This window comes from Petaurus breviceps, unplaced genomic scaffold (assembly GCF_028583685.1).
Source record: "Petaurus breviceps papuanus isolate PSGF00001 unplaced genomic scaffold, PetGlider_PUasm1.0 190, whole genome shotgun sequence".
Lineage (NCBI taxonomy): Eukaryota > Metazoa > Chordata > Mammalia > Diprotodontia > Petauridae > Petaurus > Petaurus breviceps.
The window spans coordinates 57,518-80,917 of NW_027185810.1; the positions used below are offsets into that span (position 1 = coordinate 57,518).

At 35.8% G+C, this 23,400-nt stretch overlaps 1 protein-coding gene across 5 annotated transcripts in view; it reads left to right on the forward strand.

Annotated features, from left to right (window-relative positions):
• Positions 1 to 23,400, forward strand: part of PHACTR1 (phosphatase and actin regulator 1) — a 695,847-nt gene that overhangs the window by 31,669 nt on the left and 640,778 nt on the right. For all 5 annotated transcript variants that reach the window (XM_069092414.1, XM_069092412.1, XM_069092416.1 and 2 more), the window contains one exon: positions 9,708 to 9,854. In XM_069092414.1, the coding sequence (XP_068948515.1) occupies positions 9,708 to 9,854 (147 nt within the window). The remainder of the gene's footprint in view (positions 1 to 9,707; positions 9,855 to 23,400) is intronic.

Below are 23,400 nucleotides of genomic sequence, written 5' to 3' on the forward strand. Positions count from 1 at the left end.
AAGAAAGAAAGAAAGAAAGAAAGAAAGAAAGAAAGAAAGAAAGGAAGAAAGAGGAAGGAAGGAAGATGAGGGAGAGAAGGGAGTCAGGGAAAGAGGAAATGTTTATTAAATGCCTACTACGTGCCTGCATTGTTAAATGCTTTAAGTATTTTCCCACTTGATTTTCACAATAATTTTGGGAAGTGGATGATATTATAAATCCTATTTTACATTTGAGGAATCTGAGGCAGAGATTATGTAACTTTCCCAGAGTCACACAGCTAGTAAGTGTTTGAGAAAGAATTTGAACTCAGGTCTTCCTGACTCTATTCCCTGTATGACCAATAGCTAGTATTTACATAGTGCTTTAAGGTTTGCAAAGCACTTTGCATTGTAAAGTCATCCCATCCTTATATGATTGGGTCATGTAGACGAAATAGTGACATAGATGCAACAAAATCAAATTTTACCATTTTTTCTTTTGCCCAAAGGGAAAAAATATTAGCCACAGGAGCAAGAGACTATTTCACTAGTTATATCAATGGTTAATATTTTCCATGCCATATTTTCCCTCAGAGTATTTCTGACATACCTTATGATATGATCACAGCCATCTAATATCAGTAGAATTTAAAACAGAATTAAAATAATTGACCTAATTTACACCTCTTCTGTGTATATATATATATAATTTCTACCTTTGCCCTGTTTTACTTCTTCTTGTAATATTTTGTACCTTATTATATGCTGAAAAATGCTGCCCAAACTTCCCTTCTGTTTAAAGAAATAATTCACAGAATAATTAAATTTTTAACTTGGGAGTAGTCTTAGAACTTATCTAGTTAAATTCCTTTAATTTTTAAGTGAGAAAAGTGAGATGAAGCTTAGAGAAGTAAAATCCATGTAGGTAGTTAGTGACAAAGTCAGGAATAGAACCCAGACCCCTGAATATAATAAGTCTGGTGTTCTCTCCTTCACCAAAGCAATGGATCTCTCAGCATATAGAGTTCTGGATTTATAGTTAAAAAGAACTAAGTTTGAAGCCTTCCTTTATCATTTGCTAGCTGTGGGACTAAAAACAATTCATTTAACTCCTCTGTGCCTCAGTTTCCTCATCTGTGAAATGGAAATGATTTCTGTAGTGTCCGATGGTGTTATGAGGCTCAAATGAGATCATGTCAAGTATTATATTAAATCAGCTGTTATTGTGATTACTCAGTGTGAGCTCCTATGAGAAGGATCCTAGGCAAGATTCTAATACACTGCCTCTTCTTCACAAGCAAGGATGCCAATATACTACATACAAATGCACTAGTGCAACAGCCTAACACACTTTAGAAGGAGAATACTATTAAGGACAAGTCATGGCTTGTACACATGAAGAAACTTTTACATGACCTGAGTTTAAAATATCACAGAATCTATCTCTAAGTTGTAAGGAATCTCTGAGGCCAGCTAATCTAATCTAGGATTCAGCTTTTAAACTTCAAAATTGAGACTAGCAATATTTCATTAATTATAGTCACTCCATTAACGCTTATTCATGTAAGAAGCACAAAAAATCAGAAAATACAGTTTGCTTTTATTATTACTTAAAATACCCAAGAATAATAAGATTGGGGAAATGAACCATATATTACAAATGGTCATTTTGAGCATATAAAATATAAGCATATTTTATTTTGTTTTTTTAACTAATCAACATATTGGCACTGAAATATTATTTTATCTCTCTCCGTGTCCAGTATATTCTGAGACCTAACTTCCTTGATACTCTGCCTAATGGAGGAAAGCAAAAGAGTCTGTGCTTTGGGAAATGATTCACATGAATGCTTCCCTCTGATAAGAGAAAAGAACTGAGAATTTTCATGTGTGTGTTCTTCTCTGGGATTCAGCAGCTAGAGGTCAAGGAAAGGGAGAGGGAGTGTTGATGGGGGGAGAAGAGAAGTCACCCAGAAGCAGAGTTCAAATACTTCAAAACTGATGGATCTATGATCTGTGTAGTTACTTCCTTCAGGATTGAAGAGCACAATCAATCTACATCTTTTCTCCCTTTCCCATATCCTTCTGCAAATCTAGAGAACCCTTCAAAAATCCTGGGAGCTTTCCTGTAGATTTTGTAACTTTCAGGTGGTAAAATGCAATTCTCTGGATACTCATCTGTTTCATATGGAATGATCAAAATACAACGATCTGGTGCCTAGTCATTGTTCATATTCCTTCCAATGATGTAAATTAACATGTCACTGTCTAGGAATTGAGAGAACTGAGATCTTGTCCTCTCTCTCAGACTTATTTAATCAGTCTTGAATACCATTTTCTGGGTTTTGATTTCTTATTCCCTATAATGTGGGTATTGGATTAGGTTATCTCATAAGACTTTAAAGTTCTAAAATGCTATGGAGCTGGGTGAATGAGTAAAGAAATTCAAGGATAATTTAAACAAGAACTACTCAGTGCCATAGCACCCCTCATGCCCTGCCCCAAGGAAACTTTATTATTATTTATTTATCTTATCATATTCCCTCTGACACTAAAATTGTGTGTATTGTAATTGATGCTTTCAATTTTTGTTATTTTCTTTCTTTTTTTTTTTTGCTTTTTTCTTTTTTGGAAGGGAAATTGGGGTTAAGTGACTTGCCCAAGGTCACACAGCTAGTTTTTATGTTAAGTGTCTGAGGCTGGATTTGAACTCAGGTCCTCATGACTCCAGGGCCGATGCTCTATTCACTGCACCACCTAGCCTCCCCTGTTATTTTCTATAGCATTACAAAGTAAAGATTCAAATGTAATTTCCTTGTTTTGTCAGAAAGGAATGAGAAATCTGCCCAATACTTAAGATCATGTTGCTGGAACTTCTCCAAAATCATAGAGCCTCAGGTTTCAAATTCTGTCAATATGTCTATTTAGCATGAGTTAGTTTATTTTCTCTCACAAGAATTTAAAGCTAGCTGATATAAAACCAGGGTTGGACTACTCCAAAGAGGAAAGATGCATCTTCCCAAAGTTTGACTTACTCAGAATGAAGGGGATAAGCTCAGTTGTCTTTCTGAAGATAATCTCAGACACATACAATGGAATGCTACCCCATAACTCCTTTCCCTGAACTATACTAGGTATATTATCCCTTCTCTATCTACTCATTCCAGGTCTGGAATCAGGAAGAACTGAGTTCAAATCCAGCCTCTGATCCTAACTGGTGTGTGACTCTAGGCAAGTCACTTAATTTTTTTGCCTCAGTCTCCTCACCTGTAAAATAGGGATAATTATGGCATCTACCTCCCAGGGTGGTTCTGAGGATCAAATGAAATAGAACTTGTAAGTCCCTTAGCACAGTGCCTGGCATATAGTAAGCCTCACATACATATTTATTATTATTATTATTATCATTATCATCTAGACTTTGTTTCTCCCAAAATATGGAGTTTTATATAAAGTAGATACATAATCAATGTTTTTTAACTGCTATCAACTGACTTTTTTCCACCCTTAAGGCATAAGTCAAATATCACTTTCTCCTTGAAGTTTTCCATTATCCCTGTGGTACCTCTCTCCCTTTTCATTTGGAAGTGATTTCTCCTCTGAGCACATATTATATTGTATTCACTTAATATACTCACTAATATAAATATATATAATGTGTATATACACAATACATATGCATATATTATAACATATATTACATATAAAAATACATATGTGTGTATACCACATGTATGTGTATGTGTGTATCGGTGCTTCCAGAAGTTAGTAGGGATGTTCTTCAGTTATGCCTAATTGACAAAAACTGACAAAGTCAGTCAAAATATTTTCATTTTTAGAAGGTCAAGAACCAACCCAGATTGTGCATATAGTAATAGATTTTATTTTTCATCTTTGTCAAATCATTAATTACAGGGGCATTCCATTTATCCAAAAGATATCTTTCTACCACTTTCAACCGTTCAGGACACAATCCATGTAGTTAAAAAGGCTTTTCTTAATGTCCTTTAAATACTAAAATAGTTATCACAAATCTGCAATAAAATTCCTATGCTTTACTACCCAGAAGGATCCCTCAACCTATTCATAACTTGAATAGCTTATTAACTTATCATTTACACATAGTTGTAGTGGCACTGCTTATGTGATTGTTCAGACTATATTAGATTAGCAAGGGAAGGACTGCTAGAATCAGGTACAAAAAGCAGAAGTAACAAATGGTGTGCTATACCAAAATAGGGAGAAGACAGAAAAATAATAGATTATAATATGGTAAGATAATTGGTGATCATAATAATAACTTTGAGTTACTAAGAAGTTAAGTTATTCTGTTTTAGGAAGCCTGGTAAGACTATAATGTGATTTGTAACTTTTCACAAAAGTAGTTAAAATCAGTACTTTAAAGGATAAACTTTATTTATTTGGTAAATTCATCTATGAGTAACATTTCAAAGTGCCAGAAAAAGTGAGGAATTGTAGAATGAATTACATGCCTCTTCCCACTCACGACCCCAGTGTATACATGACACTGCCTCTCATTTTCTTCCTCTAGAATTGAATACTAATCTAAGACCACTGCTGCTTAAATTCAAGTTGGTATCAAGGGTGTGGGTACCAACTCTTCCTTTACCATTTACTAACCATGGTTGGGGCAGGCCATTGGACTTTTTTTAACCTCATTTTTTAATCTATAAAATGGTTATTGTAATTTTTCTAATCTTATTCTCATGGAAATGTAAGATCAGATAAAATAATGAATGCATATAAAAAAACTCTGAAAATCTTAAATTATATGCGTATATACATATACATAAATATGAATATATATGCATGCATACATTTATATATTTATATGTTAGTTTTTTTAAGTATAGATAATAGGAACATTCTAAAGAGGAATAGGGATAAAATGTGATTTACCTAATTTGGCTAACTCTTTATCAAACAGAAAATAAGTTTAAAGATTTAGAGAATAAAATATGCCTAGAAGTATATCATAAGAATTTCTAAAAATAATGTCCTTTAAAACTGCAAGGAACCTTAAAATTGAAATGATCTGGCTCAACCATGCCATTTAATTCAAAGCTAATGAGGTTCTCATTACTCCATGTTGTAGAATGCTTCATTATAAGAGGTTTTCAAGAGTATGCATAGAATCTCAGAGGTCAAGAGATTTAGAAATACTTAAGCAATAAACTGCAATAGGTAACTTTTAAGAAATAAGATGGTCAGAAATGGTAAAATATAGACTCAAGAATAAATAATTGGAAGAAGTTATGGTAAGGGGACCACATAAGAATAATAGAGAGAAGAGAAATCGAAAAAGGTAAGGTAGGAAGATTCAGTTTTAATTAATTTTACGTTATCATTTGAAGGAAGAAGGGAAAGTAACCACAAGAAATGGGAAAAGTGTTTAAAGCTAAGATGACCATGGAAGTTGTAATTATTTTCAAGAATTTTTTTAAAAGCCATCCATGATTGCTACTAAAAAAAAATACTATATGAATTTAATATGCAGCAAAATACATTAAGTTATTAAGAAGAAGAGTAAACCCAGGATGAGGATATTATTTTCCTGAGCATCTGGAATATTGAAAGAATGGGGAGGTCAAGTGCAAAGAAATTTTCTCTACATAAATTGTGTTTGAGTTCCAGCAAGATGGAAGAATGAGTGTTCAAGACTAATCCAATACCCCTTTCACCAGCTCAAAAGGTTGACAAATTGGTCAAATAAAATAAAAGAACAATTACCACAGAAAGGAAAGAAACTCTCCTAGGAAAAACCCAGATAGGAAATCTAATGGAAAAAATATAAAAATGAGTAAGTATATTAAGTCTTAATTCAGGGAGGTTCAAAGTACACTAAGGAAAGCTAACCTTGCCTTGGAATTACTTGGTCCCCATTCTATAACTGTGCTTATTAGAAGGGGGTAGAGAATGACCTAACAGTGACACATCAAACTTTTCAGCTTTTGGCTGTCACTTGGTCATTAAGGTGGAGGTAATGGTTTCTCATAGCAAGATTTATTAGGGCCTGCTTTCACTCTTTCTATCTTAAGTAGATTTTCACACTTAGATTCATGTAAGGAAATATACATTTCTCCGTGGAGAACTGGGACACAAAGAAGAGAGGTAAAAATCAAATAAAGGTTAACTTCAAATAATAATAACAATAAAAGTAGCAGCATTTATCAAATACTATAAGGTTTATAAAGCACTTTACAAATATCTCATTTTTTATCCTCACAATAATCCTGGTAATGTAGGTGTTATTATTAGCCACATTTTACAGGTGGGGAAACTGAGAGACTGACTCAGAGTCACACAACTAGTAAGTATCCAAGACTGGATTTGAACTCAAATCTTCATTACTTAAGGTTCAGAACCCTAGTTACTTCACCACCAAGCTGAGAAAGATCAGTCAATTTTTTTAAAATAGCTTCCATATGCATGATAGTCAAATAGGTACTAGGTGGGATTCAAAAACAACAAAAATATTTACATAGTATTTATGATTAATTTACTATTGAGAAACTTTTACATGCTAGATAATGGGGATGTGAAAGTAAAGTTTATATTTGTATATATACATATACACACATTTTATATATAGTATGTATGTATATATGTCCCTCATATGTGCATGTATGTACACATACATACATGAATACATACACATATATAGACACACACACACCCTGCCCTCAGAAAGATTACATTCAACTGGAATAAAATTCCTACAATTCCCTTATATATTCTCTTCAACTAACCTACATGTGTCTGTTTCTTTATCTACAAAATGAGAGAGTTGGATCTGTAAGGTTCATTCCAACTCTTACAGGCTACAGTACTATTAATCACTCCAACCATGCATGGTTCCCTCAAACTTCCTTATTATTTGAAACAGCATTTTTTGGAGGAAAACAGCATATAGCAATATAAGTAAAAGCAAAGTATATGAAAATGAAATATCAAAAAGCTGTGTAAAAGGGGAAGAGTCCCATTTGCTGGGGTATCAGGGTATCATTTCAATCTTACCTCCTACAATTCCCTTACTTGGACTCTTCAATTAACCTATGTGGGTCTCCATTTCTTTATCTATATTCAAAGGTAATATTTAACCTGAGCCCTGAGGAAAGCCAGGGATTCACTGGAAGAGGCAGAAGTGAGGGGGAGTGCGTAACAGGGATTGGGAAATTTGAGATAAGTGTAATATATAGCCTTCACTAATAGCTTTCAACCTCATTGTCCAGACAACTAACACATCATTAGTTACAACTTCAAAGCAATACATGACAACTAGATCTAGAAGGTATTTTAGAAGTTATTTATTCCAACAGATGAGGAAACTGAAGCTCAGAAAAAAAAGTAATAGCCCAAGGTACCTAAGGTGGAAGATACAACGATTCAAACCCAGGTTTTCTGATTCCAAAGCCAGTATATTTTCTGTTGATCCATACTACACACTACACCTTGCCAAATACCAGGTGTAAATATGTGCTTTAGAAGTTCAAAGAAGAAAGCTTCATGTGGGAAAAACAGAATTGGCAGAGTTGGGTGGAGTAGTAGGAGTGAAGACATACACCAATCACATGGGAGAAAACAACCATTAGGTTGCATAGATGCAAAGGAATGGATGAATATGACAGTTTGATGGAACAATTCCTGGTTAGAGTGATTAATAACATTGTAGCCTTTTAGAATTGGAATGAACCTTGCAGATCCAACTGTCTCATTTTATAAACAAAGAAACTAAGACCCATATAGGTTAGTTGAAGAGAACACATAAGGGTATTGTAGGAGGTGAGACTGAAATGGTAGGGTGGAGAACATATTGTTGAAAAACCTTGAAAACAAGGCTGAGGAATTTGGAATTTTTATTCTACTAGTGATAGAGACATTGAATCCTTTTTTTCTTAAGCAAGAGAACAAGTTGATGAAAATGTTTAAGGAAGATTAATTTGGTGACAGTGTGCAGAATGAATCAGACAAAAGAGACCAATTAGGAAGCTACTCTAGGCATGAGGTAATAGAACCTAAACAAGGTTGATAGTTATGGAAACATATTACAATAATTCATATAGTATTTCTCTAATGTTTCAAGGTTTATAAATCACATTCCTCCAGTCAACTATGTAAATTAGAAACTGCAAAAATAATTCCAATTTTTCAGATGAGGAAACTGAGAATCAGAGGGGTTAAACCTATCATCTCACATAGGTAGCAAGCATAAGACCTAGGACATTCACCAAACCACTTTTGTATTCAAAGTATAGGATAGTTTGTACCTCTTGCCCCATCTACTGTAAATATCTCCTGACTAGTCTTCTCTCCTATTGTCTATCCTCTTCCCAATTCACTCACCACACAGTTGTCAAAATAATCTTGCTGAGCCTCAGGTCTGCCCATGTCACTCTCCTGCTCAAAAATCTTCAATGGTTCCCTATTTCCTGAGATAAAATAAATATTTCACATTTACTACCTTTTACATCTCCAACCTTCACACACTCTACATTCTGGTCAAACCATACTACTCACTATCCCTGGAATCACACATTCCCTACTCCTCTGCAATTCATTTGCAAAAGCCTCCCTCATGCCTTGAATACTATCCTCCCTCCCACAGTGGGCTTGGAATCCTGATCTTCCAGGTTCAGCTCAAGAGTTAGTCTCTCTGGAAAGCCTGCTCTGATTCCCTGCCTCTTACGAATGTCTTCTCCATCCTCAACTTTTCCTCTAGCCATTTCATCTTTCCCTCCCCCCATTCATTGCCTACTTTTTGAACTTATTGTTGTACAGGTCACCATAGCGGGGACTTTTTTTGAGGCAGGGATTTTTTCCTTTCTGTCTTTGTATCTCCAGTACCTAGCTTTCTTTGCGCACACTAACTTCAATAATTGCAGTTAATAGGTACTTGATAAATGTCTGCTGAATTAATAAATCATCATTGCAATGAATTATCTTGAAATATATGGATTCAGGCTTCCTTGACCCCAACATGGAAGAAAAGAGCAGGGCAAAAAGAGTTTGTACTGTTCAGGAAAGGTCAAATTTTTACTTGAACACCCTGAGGTGAAGAGTAGTGTTACCCAGGGATGTACCCAATGCGGCAGCTTTCACCTCTTTCCTTACGGTCAATAATCTAGGCTTCTACAGCTTAATGAGTCTAATAAGGGAAAGCAAGAGCAGTGAAACAACCCGGAACACCTTCAGCAAGGACAGTATTGTTTATTGAGATAATAGTGTGTGAACACACATGAAGAACAGGGTAAGTATATTTGGCAGGGAGAGATGTACACTGCTGACTGGGCATCTTTTCCTTAGAATTCTATTTTTCCCCTCCAGGGGACAAGCCTGTGGCTTCCTATCTCTGCTGACAGCTGAGGATCAGGATAGGGGCGGGGGTCAGTAGAGGATACTGAACCCCCTTGCCCTGTGCCAGAGGGCTGCAGGGGCGCGGTGGGTGGGTGGGGGTACTGAACTGAAAGGAGTGATTTCCTGATCTCTGCTCCAGTCCATAGATCCTTAACGGATTTTCTTTCTCTCCCTTCCCCCCATTCTTTCCTTCTCTCTGTTTCTCCCTCTTTTTTCTTTTTCCCTCTCTTTTCCCCCTTCTCCCCATCCCCCTCCCTCTCCTTTCCCATCCCCCCTTCCTCCCTTCCCATCCCCCTTTCTATGTGTGCGCGCCTCTTCCTCTCCCCTCCTCCTCTTTTCCGCCTCTCTCTCCATCTCCTTCTCCCTCTCAGCTCGCCGGGCGACCCTGCTCCTTCCTCCCACATTAATGGCGGCATCTTCGGAGGATGACATAGACCGGCGGCCCATCAGGAGAGTCCGGTCCAAGAGCGATACTCCGTATCTCGCCGAGGCTAGGATCTCCTTTAACCTAGGGGCAGGTAAGAACGACCCTCTTTCCTTCCCCTTACTCGCTTCCTCTCTCCTCCACTCCGTCCCCCCGCCCCCTCCAGTGATCTCCCCCTCCTCTCCCTGCGCGGCGCTCCCCCCCCCCCCCCCCCCCGCCCCCCAACCTGCTCAGGCAGAGTGCCCTGCACTCACTCCTTCACTCACTCTCTTTGTGTCGCCAGAGTAAGAGGGTGTGTGGTGTGTGCATGTGTTTGTGGAAGGGGGAAGGGGTAGAGCAGCATGTGAAATATGACATTCTCTCAAAGTGTCACACATGGCTTTTCCTACCTAGTCATGTCCCCCTATAAGACAGGGGGGAAATCTTACCAATAGTAAAAATAACCTTAAAAAGGGGTTGGGGCAGTCCGTGTATTGGGTGAGAGGGGCTTTGAGGAGATCAGTTTGTGTGGGGTCTAGTATAGGGCAGAACTTGGTGACAGTTGAATCACTGCTACAGTGTTGGTCCCCTGACTGCATGTCGGCTTTCTGACGGATTATAATGAATGTTTCGCCAAGGAGTTTGTGGGAAAATAAGGATACTAGCAATGGTAATGACAGCAATGGTGTTTTCACTCCATGTATAAGATTTTTTTGGTGATTGTCACTAACCTGTGACCAAAGTGGCTTAAATGGAAATAAGTGAAAATAATACTTGAGGCTGAGAAGGAAGGGAAGGACAGAAAGAGAAAGGGGCATGAAGAACTGAGCAAGTTGGAAGTGCCTCCATAGAACCAGCTCAAGGTTTACCTGTGAAGCCCGTCTCTTGTAGCTAGCTGTCAGCTATTAGTGCTGTTAGTACCTTACAGGTAACCTTAAGAATCTTTTATTTAGGCTGACTTTACTGTTCTGCATGTACCTGGTAACTTCTAGAATATTGTCCTTCTTTCCTCTCTTTAAGACAAAATTGGAGGGGAAAAATTTTTTTTAAAAAATATAGCATTTATTATAATATTGATAAAGTGATCATCCTCATCTGGTTAGATAAGTCAACAAATAAAATCTCTCACCTTGTGTTTTCATCAATGTACTTAACTTCTTTGGGGTGTTATTGGTGGTTTTCTGATCCTACATACAACTTAGCCTTTAGTATTCAGTATAATAATCAATGTAATATATATTCAAATCCTCCCTTGAGTATTTCAGGTCGGGTTTATGATTGTAATGTGTGTCCTGGGAAACTCTATATATGGGCCTCTCTATTAGATCATTGTTATTAAGCTATTTCTGGATCCACAAAAAAATTATTTTTTAAGAGAAGTAAGAAAAGGAGAAGGCAGGATAGCAGTTTATTATTCCTTTAACTAATTGATTCATGTTATTCTCTTACAATGTTTATTGCTTTCAAATTAATTTTTTACTTAAAGAGTAGGGCAGTTTTAGTGACCATGGTTTATTTACATTCCACCACAAAACAGCAATATATAGCAGTATAAAGGAACTCTAGCTCTCAATTGTCAATGAGTTAATCTGAGACATTCCTTCACAAAATTAAGCCCAGTAACCTGAGACCATTTTTTCCAATATAACAAATCTTGCTTCCACTGCCCTTCTGTCCACCTTCAAGTGAAAAGAAGACTCAGGACAATTCTCTCTTAAAACAAACAAAAGTGGTTCATTTATTCCCTTCATATTTATCTGTGCCTTGAAATATGTGTTCTGCTCTCCCTCTCACATCTAAACATTAATCAGACAAATAAATAAGTAAATAAAAAGAAAAGAAAGGAGAATACTCTGGAAAATATTTCTATTGATAAAAGGAGGGAGCCCAGTGTGCTATCGTCAAGAGCGCTGTCCCTCCTTCCCTGGTGCTGAAATGAAAAGCCTCTTGACAATGAAGATGATTTGGAGAGTTTTGGGAGGATGGGAAGATTCTCATTCCCATTTAGTGGCAGGATTCTCATTAAATGAAGGATATCTGAGCACTGAAAACTTTTCTTTCTTACCCACCTACATTTGGTTCCTGTTTACTATGCCTCATGCCTACTGCTCCACTACTCAACTTTTACATGTAGCTCTACTTTTCGCTCTGACTGTTTCCTCTCTTGGTTGTTTATATTACAGCTGGCGGCTGATTACTTTCTTTACAAAGTAAGCTCTTTTCACAGATGTGCCTTTCCCCCATGTTTAAAAGTAATTGTAACCCCTGGTTAAAAGAAACAACCATGTTTATCTCTTTGAGCTTTAAGATGTAATTAAACTATTAGTGCTGTTATCTGTATTGCTGAGAAGTTGATATTGTACACACTGAATAAATTATAAAATTTGAGCATAGATAGGATTTGGTCTTCTTCTCAACAATTTATAAACAATTGACCAAGGCATCTTTTATTTTGCCCCTCCCCCCAATACTTTATTGTTTATGACTCACAGTTAAATGCTTAGTTGTTTTTAGTTATTTCTGTTGGATATGTGCTTCCTCACACCCATCATTTTTAGATAAGTTAATGATTAAAGTTTTAAGTGTTAGAAATATTTGTCATTCTAACTGTGGTTACATTTTGATTGTCTATAAAATACATACAATGTAATTGGTATAGAGGTCTTCAGAATAATAACAATACTAATTATGATTATGTTAATTAATTTGTACTTTTTATCACCTTATGATTTGGAAAGTACTTTATTCACAAAACCTCTGTAATATAGGTTGTTCATGTATTATAACATCCATTTTACAGATGAGAAAATGAGACTTTGTGTACTCAAATAATTCACCAAAGATCAGACAACTATTAACTCAAAGAAACCTTCAAGTGTAAGCCTCAGGTCTTCTGACTCCAGGTCCACACATATCCAGGTGTAATTTTTAATATGATATTAAATTAGACATAGCACCATAGTAAGAAAAAGGTATATTCCCTTTTGAATAACTTCAGGCCAACCTAGCACACAACCATCTGTATTCATAAATATCAAAGAACATTAACAAAATGTTATAATTTCCAATATTCCCACACAGTTCAGGAAGAGAGCAGGAATTTTACATACTTTGTATATTTTTGGTTTCATTTATATACAAACCTCTCTATGTTAGTTTTAGCAGAGCACCATATAAGTACTGCTCAACCTCTGGAAATGTAAATGAATCATAAGAATAAATATTTATTGGGGCAGCCAGGTAGCACAGCAAGTAAAGAGTACTAGCCCCAGTGTCAGGATGACCTGGGGATTGAATCCAGGCTCAGACACTTAGCACCCACCCAGAAACACCTGGCCATGTAACCTTGAGCAAGTTACTTAACCCCAATAGCTTAGGGGCAGCCAGGTGGCTCAGTGAGCAAGAGCACCAGCCCCAGTGTCAGGATGACCTGGGGAGATACTTAGCACCACACCCAGAAATAACTGGCCATGTAACCTTGAGAAAGTTACTTAACCCCAACTGCTTAAAAAATATGTATTGTTCTAAGAAATTAACTTAACTTTTGCTAATATAGAATAATATAGAGCAAAAATCACTAAACGGGTTCTTTTTCAGAAGTTTAAATGTGTACCAAAGATGTCCTGTTATTCAACAGAAGAGAATGTTCTCACTGTTATTAGGAAGTATCATTGTGTGCTCATTGAGTAATGAGCACCACTGACATTTAGCTTGTAAAGAGCCATACTGCCTCATGAAGACATTCACTCACTTATGTATCCCATAAACCCAGCTAAGAGGTAGATTTTGCTGCTGCTCATCTGAACTACCCAGTCAGACAACATATGGGTCTACATAATTGAAATAAATATGACTGAAATAAAAGTCTGGTGCAGGGGAAAAGGAAGAGCATCAAATTGGTAGGTAAAAAACCCTGTAGCATTTGCATTCAAAGTTCTCCTCTAAAGGTCAAAAGAGATCAGGATTGCTATCCTAGTGACCTTTTTTTCATAATCTAGTACTTTCTGTGTGTATGGGAGGGAAGTTGGATGGAGAGAATCAATAGTGTCCAGCACTGTAAAGTGGAAGGAAATCATCCAGTGTCATAGAGGTTTGTCCTTATTGGTGTTCTTATATTATTCAGTATTAGGAGGTCCTGACATATTCATCTTCTCTAGCAGGATGAAACGTGTTCTAGTTCCAGAGGTCATCCAAGGATAGCTATTTCTGACCACCACTAGCCTGTTCCTTCCTGTTAGGGCTAGAGGCCAATGGCAGTCAGAAATGGCTCACCCTGGTTAACTGCAGGAATATCAGCCAGATAAAATTGTAAGCTGGGAACCAAAGGACCTCTTTCCTGACTCTATTGATTCTTGATAAGTTAAGAAAGAAGACCCTCATTCTTCTACTGAGTTCATGATTTGAAGAAGTTACATTAAAGAATGTGACATTTTTCACTTTAGGTAACCAGTTTTTGCTGGTCCTAGGTAAAATTGTGAAGTAAATGAAGTTTCTTTTTCGTCAAACCTTTCCACTCTCTTTTAATGCTCCCCCCCCCACCTGAAACTGGTGGGACCCTATCCTAACTCCTCCTTGGCTGCCTATAGTTGTAAAATCATGAAACCACAAAATTTTAAAGTTGAAAAGGATCTCTAAATTCCACCTATGCCTTAAAAATATTTCCCACTACCACATACCCAAGTAAACAACTAGCTTTGGCATCGGGTGATGGGTTGCCCCTCAAAGACAGCTCTATTCTTTTTCTCTAATAAGGAAAGATTTCCCTCCTGTGAGAGGGAGGAGGTGTTGGAAGAGGGGATGAGACTATGATTTAATGGCTTATGTAATTACCCTAAACTATTTTATTTATTTGATGTATGAGCTCTAATCTCTTCAGGATTCATGGAATGGTTATCGAGTGTTTACACAAGAAAAATCCATCTTAATAAGACATTTTCTTAGTTTTTTTCTCCTTTTTTGGAGGGGGGAAGGCAGGGCAATTGGGGTTAAGTGACTTGCCCAAGGTCACATGGCTAGTAAGTTCTTAGGGTTTTTTTGTCCTATGAGAGCAGCAAACAGCATTTTGAGCACTCATTACATATTGTGCTATGTGCTACTTGGTAGGGTTACAAAAAAAAATCCCTATTCTTTAGGAGCTAACTTTATATTCCTTCACCTCTAATCTTTTTTTCTTCTTTTTTATCATCAGAGCTAAATTTTAGCCCAGGCTGTCTTCTTGAATCTTCAGTTTGTAATACAAAAAAAAAGAAAAAGAAAACAAAAAATATTACTTATTAACATGAAGAAAAGATTATCCTTCCCCATAAGTATTTTGGGGAAAAGGAAACTGGATCTTCTGTTTCTTTGGGGAAGGGGTACTTCCAGAGAGGAAATGCCATCTACCAATGCAGTTAAACAATTGCTCTGTAATTTAAGAAGATTTACCCTAGGTTACTGAGAGCTTAAGTGACTTGCCCATAGCTAGAATATGTCAGAGGCAGGACTTGTACACAGGTCTTTCTGACATTGGCATTCTGACTCTGGTATTGTTTCTCCATCCACTTTACACTGCCTCTCCCTCTAATGACTTTTTAACTCAGTTGCTTGCTGTGTCATTATATAATCAACTCACATTGTATGTAAAACCATTTCAGAATCATCCAAAACAAATAAAAGATGGATTAAATGACTGAATACTTCTGGAACTTTCAGTCTAGGCATTGTTGAATTCTTTTTAAAGCCTGTTATATTGGTTTAAAAAAATGTGAACAATTCAGCTCATTAAGTAGAATAGCCACAGTTTGAGACAGGCTAAACATTTAAATGCTAGTTGCATTTGCCCATATATCCACAGAATATAATTTCCAGGGATGGTATATGTTTGAATTATTCAGCATGTGGAGAACAAGAGGTAGTATGGTCTAGTAAATGTATGAAGCAATGGACTAGGTCCCAACAGATCAAGATTGTAGTTTTGCTATTAAATAGCTATGTGATCTTGGGAAATTGCTTTCTATGTGTCAGTTTCCTCATCTGTAAAAACAAAGGATTAGCCAGGTAATCACTATGATGCCTTACTATTTAAAAAAATCCTTAAATAAATATCACTCTCTCTCCATGAAAGTGTATTTGTGCTTCTGATAGGCTCTAGTTATAGCTGACTCTAGGCTTTCAAGTTATTATGATAGTCCTATAAATAACATCTACCATATAAATATTCCCAATTGTAATTAGAATTTAAATTATCTAAATCATATGTCAAAGATTTTGAAATGCTTCTTGCTACAGGGAGACAAATAAAATGTAAAAACCTGAAAATCTCCCTAGATGTACTCAGACGAAAGCTAGATGATCATTTTGTCAGAAATATTGTAAAGGAAATTCCTTATAAACGCAGATTGGATAGTCTTTGAGGTCCCTTCCAACCCTAAGATCTGATGATTTTGGGCACCCATAGTTGCATTAGTATACATGCAACATTTTTAAAACAACTTTCTTCTTCTTAATGGAAGAAAAACCCATACTATTCATGGATGGCCACAACTAGCATAGAGCCAATTGGAACATTATGCCAGAATGTCAATATTTAAAGATACTGATAGAAATTTGAATTATAGGATCATGATCTAAAGTTGGAAGGAACCTCAAAGACCATATAATCCAACCATATCTAGCATCGTAGAAGCAACTGAGTTTAGCACCACATTAAAATAATTAGTTAAAATAGGAAGCTATCTACTGCCTCCTCATGGGTGCACTGCAGGTGAGTTCCTCCCTTGACTAGTTCTGCCTTGTTCTACCCAAAACTCCCTTTGCTGACCTCAAAGTCTCCCTGACCCTCTCCTTCATCATGCTTCCTTATTGAATAAAGAATGAGTTTAAAATTTCTTGCCTTCCATATGTTTTGTGTCCCTTGCTCCAGGTGCAAAAATTGCTAATAACAACTCTGTAGTGAATTATAAGAGGAAACAAATCATGTTTCTCTCATCCTGTTGTGTAATCCACTTAAATTATCAATGTAGATAAATATGTATATATCAAACACTGAAGTACAACTAAACTGAAATGCATCCTTTTGAATTTTAAATAGAATAGTTAGCAGCAGGATATTTATTATAAAATTTATAAAAAATAAAATTTATTATAAAATATTTATTATAAAAACTATAAATTAAAGGATTTTTTATTTTGTTGTTTTTTTTACAAAATCTACATCAAAGAAAACTCAAACTCCAGATCAAAGTGAACATGTGTAATGTATGTGTGTATGTATATATATATTACACATATATGTATATATATACATATATATAGACACATGGCATAGTAGAGATAATAAATTCCAATCCTTCCTCTGATACTACCTGTGCAAAAATGGGGAAGTCATTTAATCTCAGAGCTTTAAGAAATTCCCTTGGTCTCACCTACTTGTCATCAAGTTGCTGACCTACATCGGTAGAAGGAGTTCCCACACATAAGGTTCTACACACAGAGGAAATGAATTTTCTTTGTTAGATTTGTTTATGTCTAGGATATTGCCATATTAAAACTAATAACCAAGATTAATGCTATTGACTGCTGGGATAGATGCCATTCCAAATGATATCCTGGTCATATACCATTACCCTTGATATATTGAGTACCAACATTTTAAAAAATAAAGTATGAAAATAGCAGATAAGTTTCAGCAGCATAGACCCACCTATGTAGGAAAGCCAGTAGTTAGTTCTTAAGAAATGTCTGGGCAGAGTGAGACAAAGGTAGAATCACTCCACTTATTAGCTAATGACATAATGAAAGTTATTCAGTGCAAAATAAGGACAGAAAATTTCCTGAGAATGGCTTTTTTTTCTTATGCTATAAAACAAGAACTGTAAAACTACATTCTTCAACCCAAAATTGTCTTTTTTAATTTTTAAAATACAATTTCATTATATTTTAAAATATTTCTACTTGATTGGCCCAACAAAAACAGGTAACCACTGGATTTGATTCTCAGGTGATTATTTGCAAATTCTTGCTTTGTAAAGTAAGCAGAAAATATATACTTTGGAACCAATATGCTTTGTTTGCTTGTTTGTTTTTTAATGAGAACCTAAAATACCCATTTACAAAAATAATATTTTTTTGTTTATTTTTAAATATTTATTTTTTATTTATGGAATAAAACAATCATTTCTGTAACAGTATAATTTAAAAAGATGATTGCATATGAAACTGTAAATCTACTATGTACATCTTGCTGTTCCTTTTAAATATACATTATCATGTAAATTTCTTTTTTAAATCCTTTTCCCACCCCCAGAAATGGCTACCATTAGACAAAAATAGGTACATGCAATACATATTTGTATATGTGTATATACATATGCACATGTGTGTATATGTATGTGTCTGTACATATATGCACACATGTGTAAATTATTGATATATTTTTCCAGTTCTTTCTCTGGATGAGGATAGTGTCTTTCTTCATGTGTCCTTTAGAGTTGTTTTTGTTTAATAGATGACAAAACTAGATGCCTTGCACTTTAATATTGTCATGCTGATAAGATTGATTTTTTTTTCATGTTGCATTCAGTAAAGTCTAAATAAGTTCAGAAAAGTGAGCTCTTGTCATTTTAATTGCTATAATTGCAAGGCCTTTATATCACAAAGAATCTTTCAACAAAATAGCAAACCAGTCTTATCACTTTATTGAATGATGATTGTCCTTTTATAAGTCACCTAACGCAATTTGAATAATCAAAACTTTGTAGTTATTTTAAATTTCTTTTATATACCAGTTACTGGTATATAAAAAGGTATGTATTAGTTACTGGTCACAAACTGGTCATTAATGGCCACACTTACATGCCTATTAGCAGCAGGTTGTTCAAATCCTTTCATCAAAAAGCATGAGTTTTTCTCCTGCATTCTATATTGTATTTAGGTGTATATGTTTGGTGACAGATAGGGACAATGATTGGGATTGGTTCTATGGTTTCATTGGTATAGGGAACTCCTAGGTGAGTACATTTTTCTGTACTTTATGGTCTTAGAAAATTGCTTAGAATACTGAGAGGTTAAATAACTTAAAATGGTCATATTATCAATATGTATAAGAAGATTTGAACCAGATCTTCCTTGTTTTGAGGCTGGCCTTCTAAATACTCACTACACAATACTATTTTTTCCTGATATCTCTTATATGTTCTTCCTAAATAATTTTTGTTTTACTTTTTAATCAACTCATCATCTGAAGTCTTCTATATAGCTACACAATTATTATGATGACATTTTCCATCTCCACTAATAACATCGGTATGTAAATGGACCACAGTTAATCAGTTTAAACTAAAGTCAATGTTGACTAGTTTAGAAATGCTCCTCTACAAGCATGTAGAAATTGTTTTTCCAACTCTGCTTATCCCCCATGTTTGCAGATGGAGCAAGAGATTTAGTTTTCATAAATGGGCATTGGCACAGTCAGCTCTAATGGCAGACATGGCAGGGAGTAGTGCTGAGGAAATGTACTACACTGGCAGTTTATTCTCTAAATGCCTTTGCTCGGGTGTGGGAACTTGTCCTGCCTACAAGAAGCGTGTGTCTGCAGGGGAAGATCAATTCTGGCTTCTGTAGCTAGGAGTGCTACAATGTCTGGTTATCAGCCTAAGATAAGAGAGAAAATACAAAATAGTAGAGAGGATGTAGGGGTAGGTGATTCAGGATACATAAAGAACATATGTCTTTGTGACTACATTTTTGCCGCATTGTGCTTCTATGTTCTACCATACACATTTCATTTTATTGAATGTTCTATACATTCCATATACATTCATGTCTATAGGACAATGGGCTAAACAGCTACAGATCTGAGAATGCACACAAGGAGCTAATTCCTCTGGTGCTTAATTGCACTACTTTGTTTGCCAGGCTATAGTATGAATAAAAATAGTCTTACTTTCTCTTCTAAAAGATGAAGGCAAGCCAGCTCCATTGTGAGTGGGTCTAACAGGGAAGAAAAGAGGTTTCCACTGAGAATAATCCATCCTCTAAGATGGAATTCATGAGTTGGCCAATGAAATCTTTAATAAGGAGTCAGATGGGTGTGAAAAGAATCTCTTATTAGAAGATCTAGCAGTCTCATTGGTGGTAGGGGCCAGAAAGCTACCATTTTACATTTATACTGATAAAATCTCCCCAAGGACCTTGTTGATTTTTTCATGTCTTTTGGTTTTCAAAAAAAAAAAAAAACCTCTTTTAATTCTTCCAGGATAAGAAGTTAACCTTAATAGAAGGAGTTTAAGTACTAAAGTAATCTTTAAAGATCTTCCTAAAGCACAAAGGACAGACAGGTTATAGTGTCTATAATCCTAGACAAGATTTTTTTTTCTGTGGACTCATTAAAGATCCCACTTAGATGAATGACTCAGAAAGAAAGAAAAACTCTGACATTAACAAATTCATTACTTTAGATCCTATTTATGTTTCAATTATCATATACTTCCACTGTTTAAAATGGATTTATTTAATAGGCATGAATGACCCTTACCAAGCAAAGGTCAAATGCTTGAATTTTACAAGTGTTTATAATTTCACAAAAATTAAATTTCATAAAAAGGACCCACTTCTAGTTTTATAATTGTATGTGGACAGTCTTTAAGGCAAAAGAGAAAAACAATGTGGTGTAGTGGTGTAAAGAACTACTCTCAGATTCCTGAAGATCTGGGTTCAAGTCCAACCCTTAACACATTCTGTCTGTGTGACCATGAGCAAGTCTCTTCTTTTCTTAATGCTCCCATGCAACTCTCTCCAACACTCTTTTTTGTTTTTTGGAGGGGGAAGACAGGGCATTTGGGGTCAAGTGACTTGCCAAAGGTCACACAAACTAGTAAGTGTTAAGCATCTAAATTCAGATTTGAACTCAGGTCCTCCTGACTCCAGGACCTTGCTCTATACACTGTGCCACCTCACTGCCCCTCTCCAATACTCTTAAGTTGTAGAGTTCTGTATTGCTAGAAGTTCCTAACAGAAGCGCTGAACCAGTGAAGTCACAAGGCCTTACTTAAGCCCAAAGCAGATCTCTCTTCACACTAGCATTCCATAGTAATTAATGATTTTGCTACCAGTTGGCACCTCATTACATGGGACATTAGCTAGACTTGCTTTTAACTAAAGTTCTATACAAGGTCAAAATATATGAAGGGATATCATTGTGCTTGGTATTGAGGAGAAAACTACTTGTTTTGAGCTATGGTAGGCAATACCTGAATAGTAGGACAGAGCCTTATCACCCCAAAGTGGGTTAAGAGACTTAGAAAATATACCCCTGAGGGAACAGTCACTATCTGGTGAGCTTCATCACCTCCTGTTTACATACCACAGTGTTTGCATAATTGGGAAGTCAGCTGCTATATTCTGACTCTACAATTTCAAAAGCTATGTCCTCCAGAGAATTTTTATTTTACCCAACTATGTTTAATTAAGATTCAATGGTTGGGGTGGCCAGGTGGCTCAGCAAGTAAGAGCACTGGCTCCAGTGTCGGGATGACCTGGAGATCAAATCCGGGCTCCAATACTTAGCACCACACCCAGAAATAACTGGCCGTGTAACTTTGAGCAAGTTACTTAACCCTGATTGCTTTAAAAAAAAAAAAAAGATTCAATGGTCATAGAAACTTTTAGAGATTACCTACCAAGTTATAGAAGAGACCAAAATCTATTGCATATAATATTAGCGATCCTCAAAATATTGACCTTAAGAAGTAGTTATTTGAAGATGTCTTCTTAGCTTTTAAGTAAATGGAGCTACTTATACCATTACAATGCAAAATCTGACCATATGTGCCTAACATTTAACTTGCATTGAAATTCAACCAATGGCAGAGAAAGTCTCTATCCTGGCATTCATTTGTTTGGACTGGACATATGGTTTCATTGTCATGAGGTACTCCGTCGAACAATGCAGGTCCGAACCCTTTTTACATTAGTGTTAGATAGGTGTCAGGGGACATTGAAAGGTCACTTACCCAGAGTCACATAGTCAGAATGTGTCAAAGACAGGGTTTGAACCCAGATCTTCCTGACCCCAAGGTCAGCTCTCTATCCACGGCATGCTCCTTATTTGTTGTGATATTTTGACAGCTAAAAGTTGTGAAATAAGACAACAATGGCCAGGGAAAACATGAGAACCAGTTATTTCTGTTGATGTTTGGGATTTCACAGTTTTGGAAATACTCAGAAATAGCCATGATTTGTTTTTTTTTTTCTAAAGGGAAAGCTTTTAGTTGATGTTCCACTCAAAAACTGAGTCTGCAACCATGATGGATATTGCCCACCACAGCAAGTTTCAGTTAATCACTGTGTTCCTATTATACATAATTCATGATACAATATGATTTTATGACTGTATTTTACAGTACTTTGACATAAAGAGATATTTCCTTACTAGTATATGTGTGTGTATACACATGCACATATCAAATTAACCATTTGATACATTATTAAAACTGTCCAAAACTTCGGGATGGCTAAATTTTTTCCTAGTTACAGAATGCCTGGAGTAGCTTCTATTTTTTCTACTCAAACAAGAAGTACATTTGCATTTTGTAGAAATAAATCATTAGTGAGGTTTTAGAAATTTTAGTAGATACTGGTCACAGCTCCCCATGGAGAATTATATTTATCACCCACCACTAGAATGGCTCCAGTGTTTTGCAACAACTTCATGATATTGTTAGGCATAAATACAAATGATGTTTGTGTTGTTTGTTCAGTTAATTAGAAAAAATCTTCCTCATATGCCAGAATTAATTTGCATATTTGCATCTGCATGACCATTAATATTCTTTCATTCTCCTAAATGGCATTTGCATCCTTGGAAACAAAAGGTTTGTTCATTTTTTGCCAAACTAACAAAACAAGAGCCTAATCTTTTCAATGTTTTGCTTATAAAACATCTGTTAAATGCAAGTTTTGCGTATAAGACAACAACATGTTGAAGCCTGCTATAAAAATAAAATAGAAGTGAGCTAAAAACAATCCCAAACCAAGCTTTGAACTTACCTCATTGGTCCTCTATGCAACAGCTTGTAAAATAGAATGCTGAGGATCGCTTTCTATGGCATTACTCTCTCATAAAAAAGTATATCATCTATAGAGTCTTTTCATAAACTTAATTATATGAACAATTCCACAGAGTTATTGTCTCTCATATCTTTATTCCATCTTCTCTCCTGTTCCTCATTATAAAAGATAATTTAGTAGAAACACTGGTGTGGAAAGGTAACAAAGACTGTATTTAACTAGCACTGAAAAGTCTGGCATGTTCATCCAATCATGAACAATTTTAATTTTGTCTTATTGCCATGTTGACTGGTTAGTGGTGGTTTGTCATACCAAAAAAAACTCTTTAAGTAGGTTTCAGATACCATTTTGTGAGTCTGTTTTCTGTGTCTTTCACATCTATTTTTCTAAAATATGGCAAAATTTATAAAATTAATTATATAGTCATTTGAGTTTTGATTACTTCTATCTAGTCCTTTTTATCACTGTTCATTTATATAGCAAAACCTTTGAGAGGAGCAGTAAAAGTGGAGGAAGGAAAGAGAACAACATGCCAATGATCAAACCCTATAAAATAAAAATATTATTGAAAAAGTCTCATGGTGAAGACTAAGATTTTTAAAATCTTGTCCAAA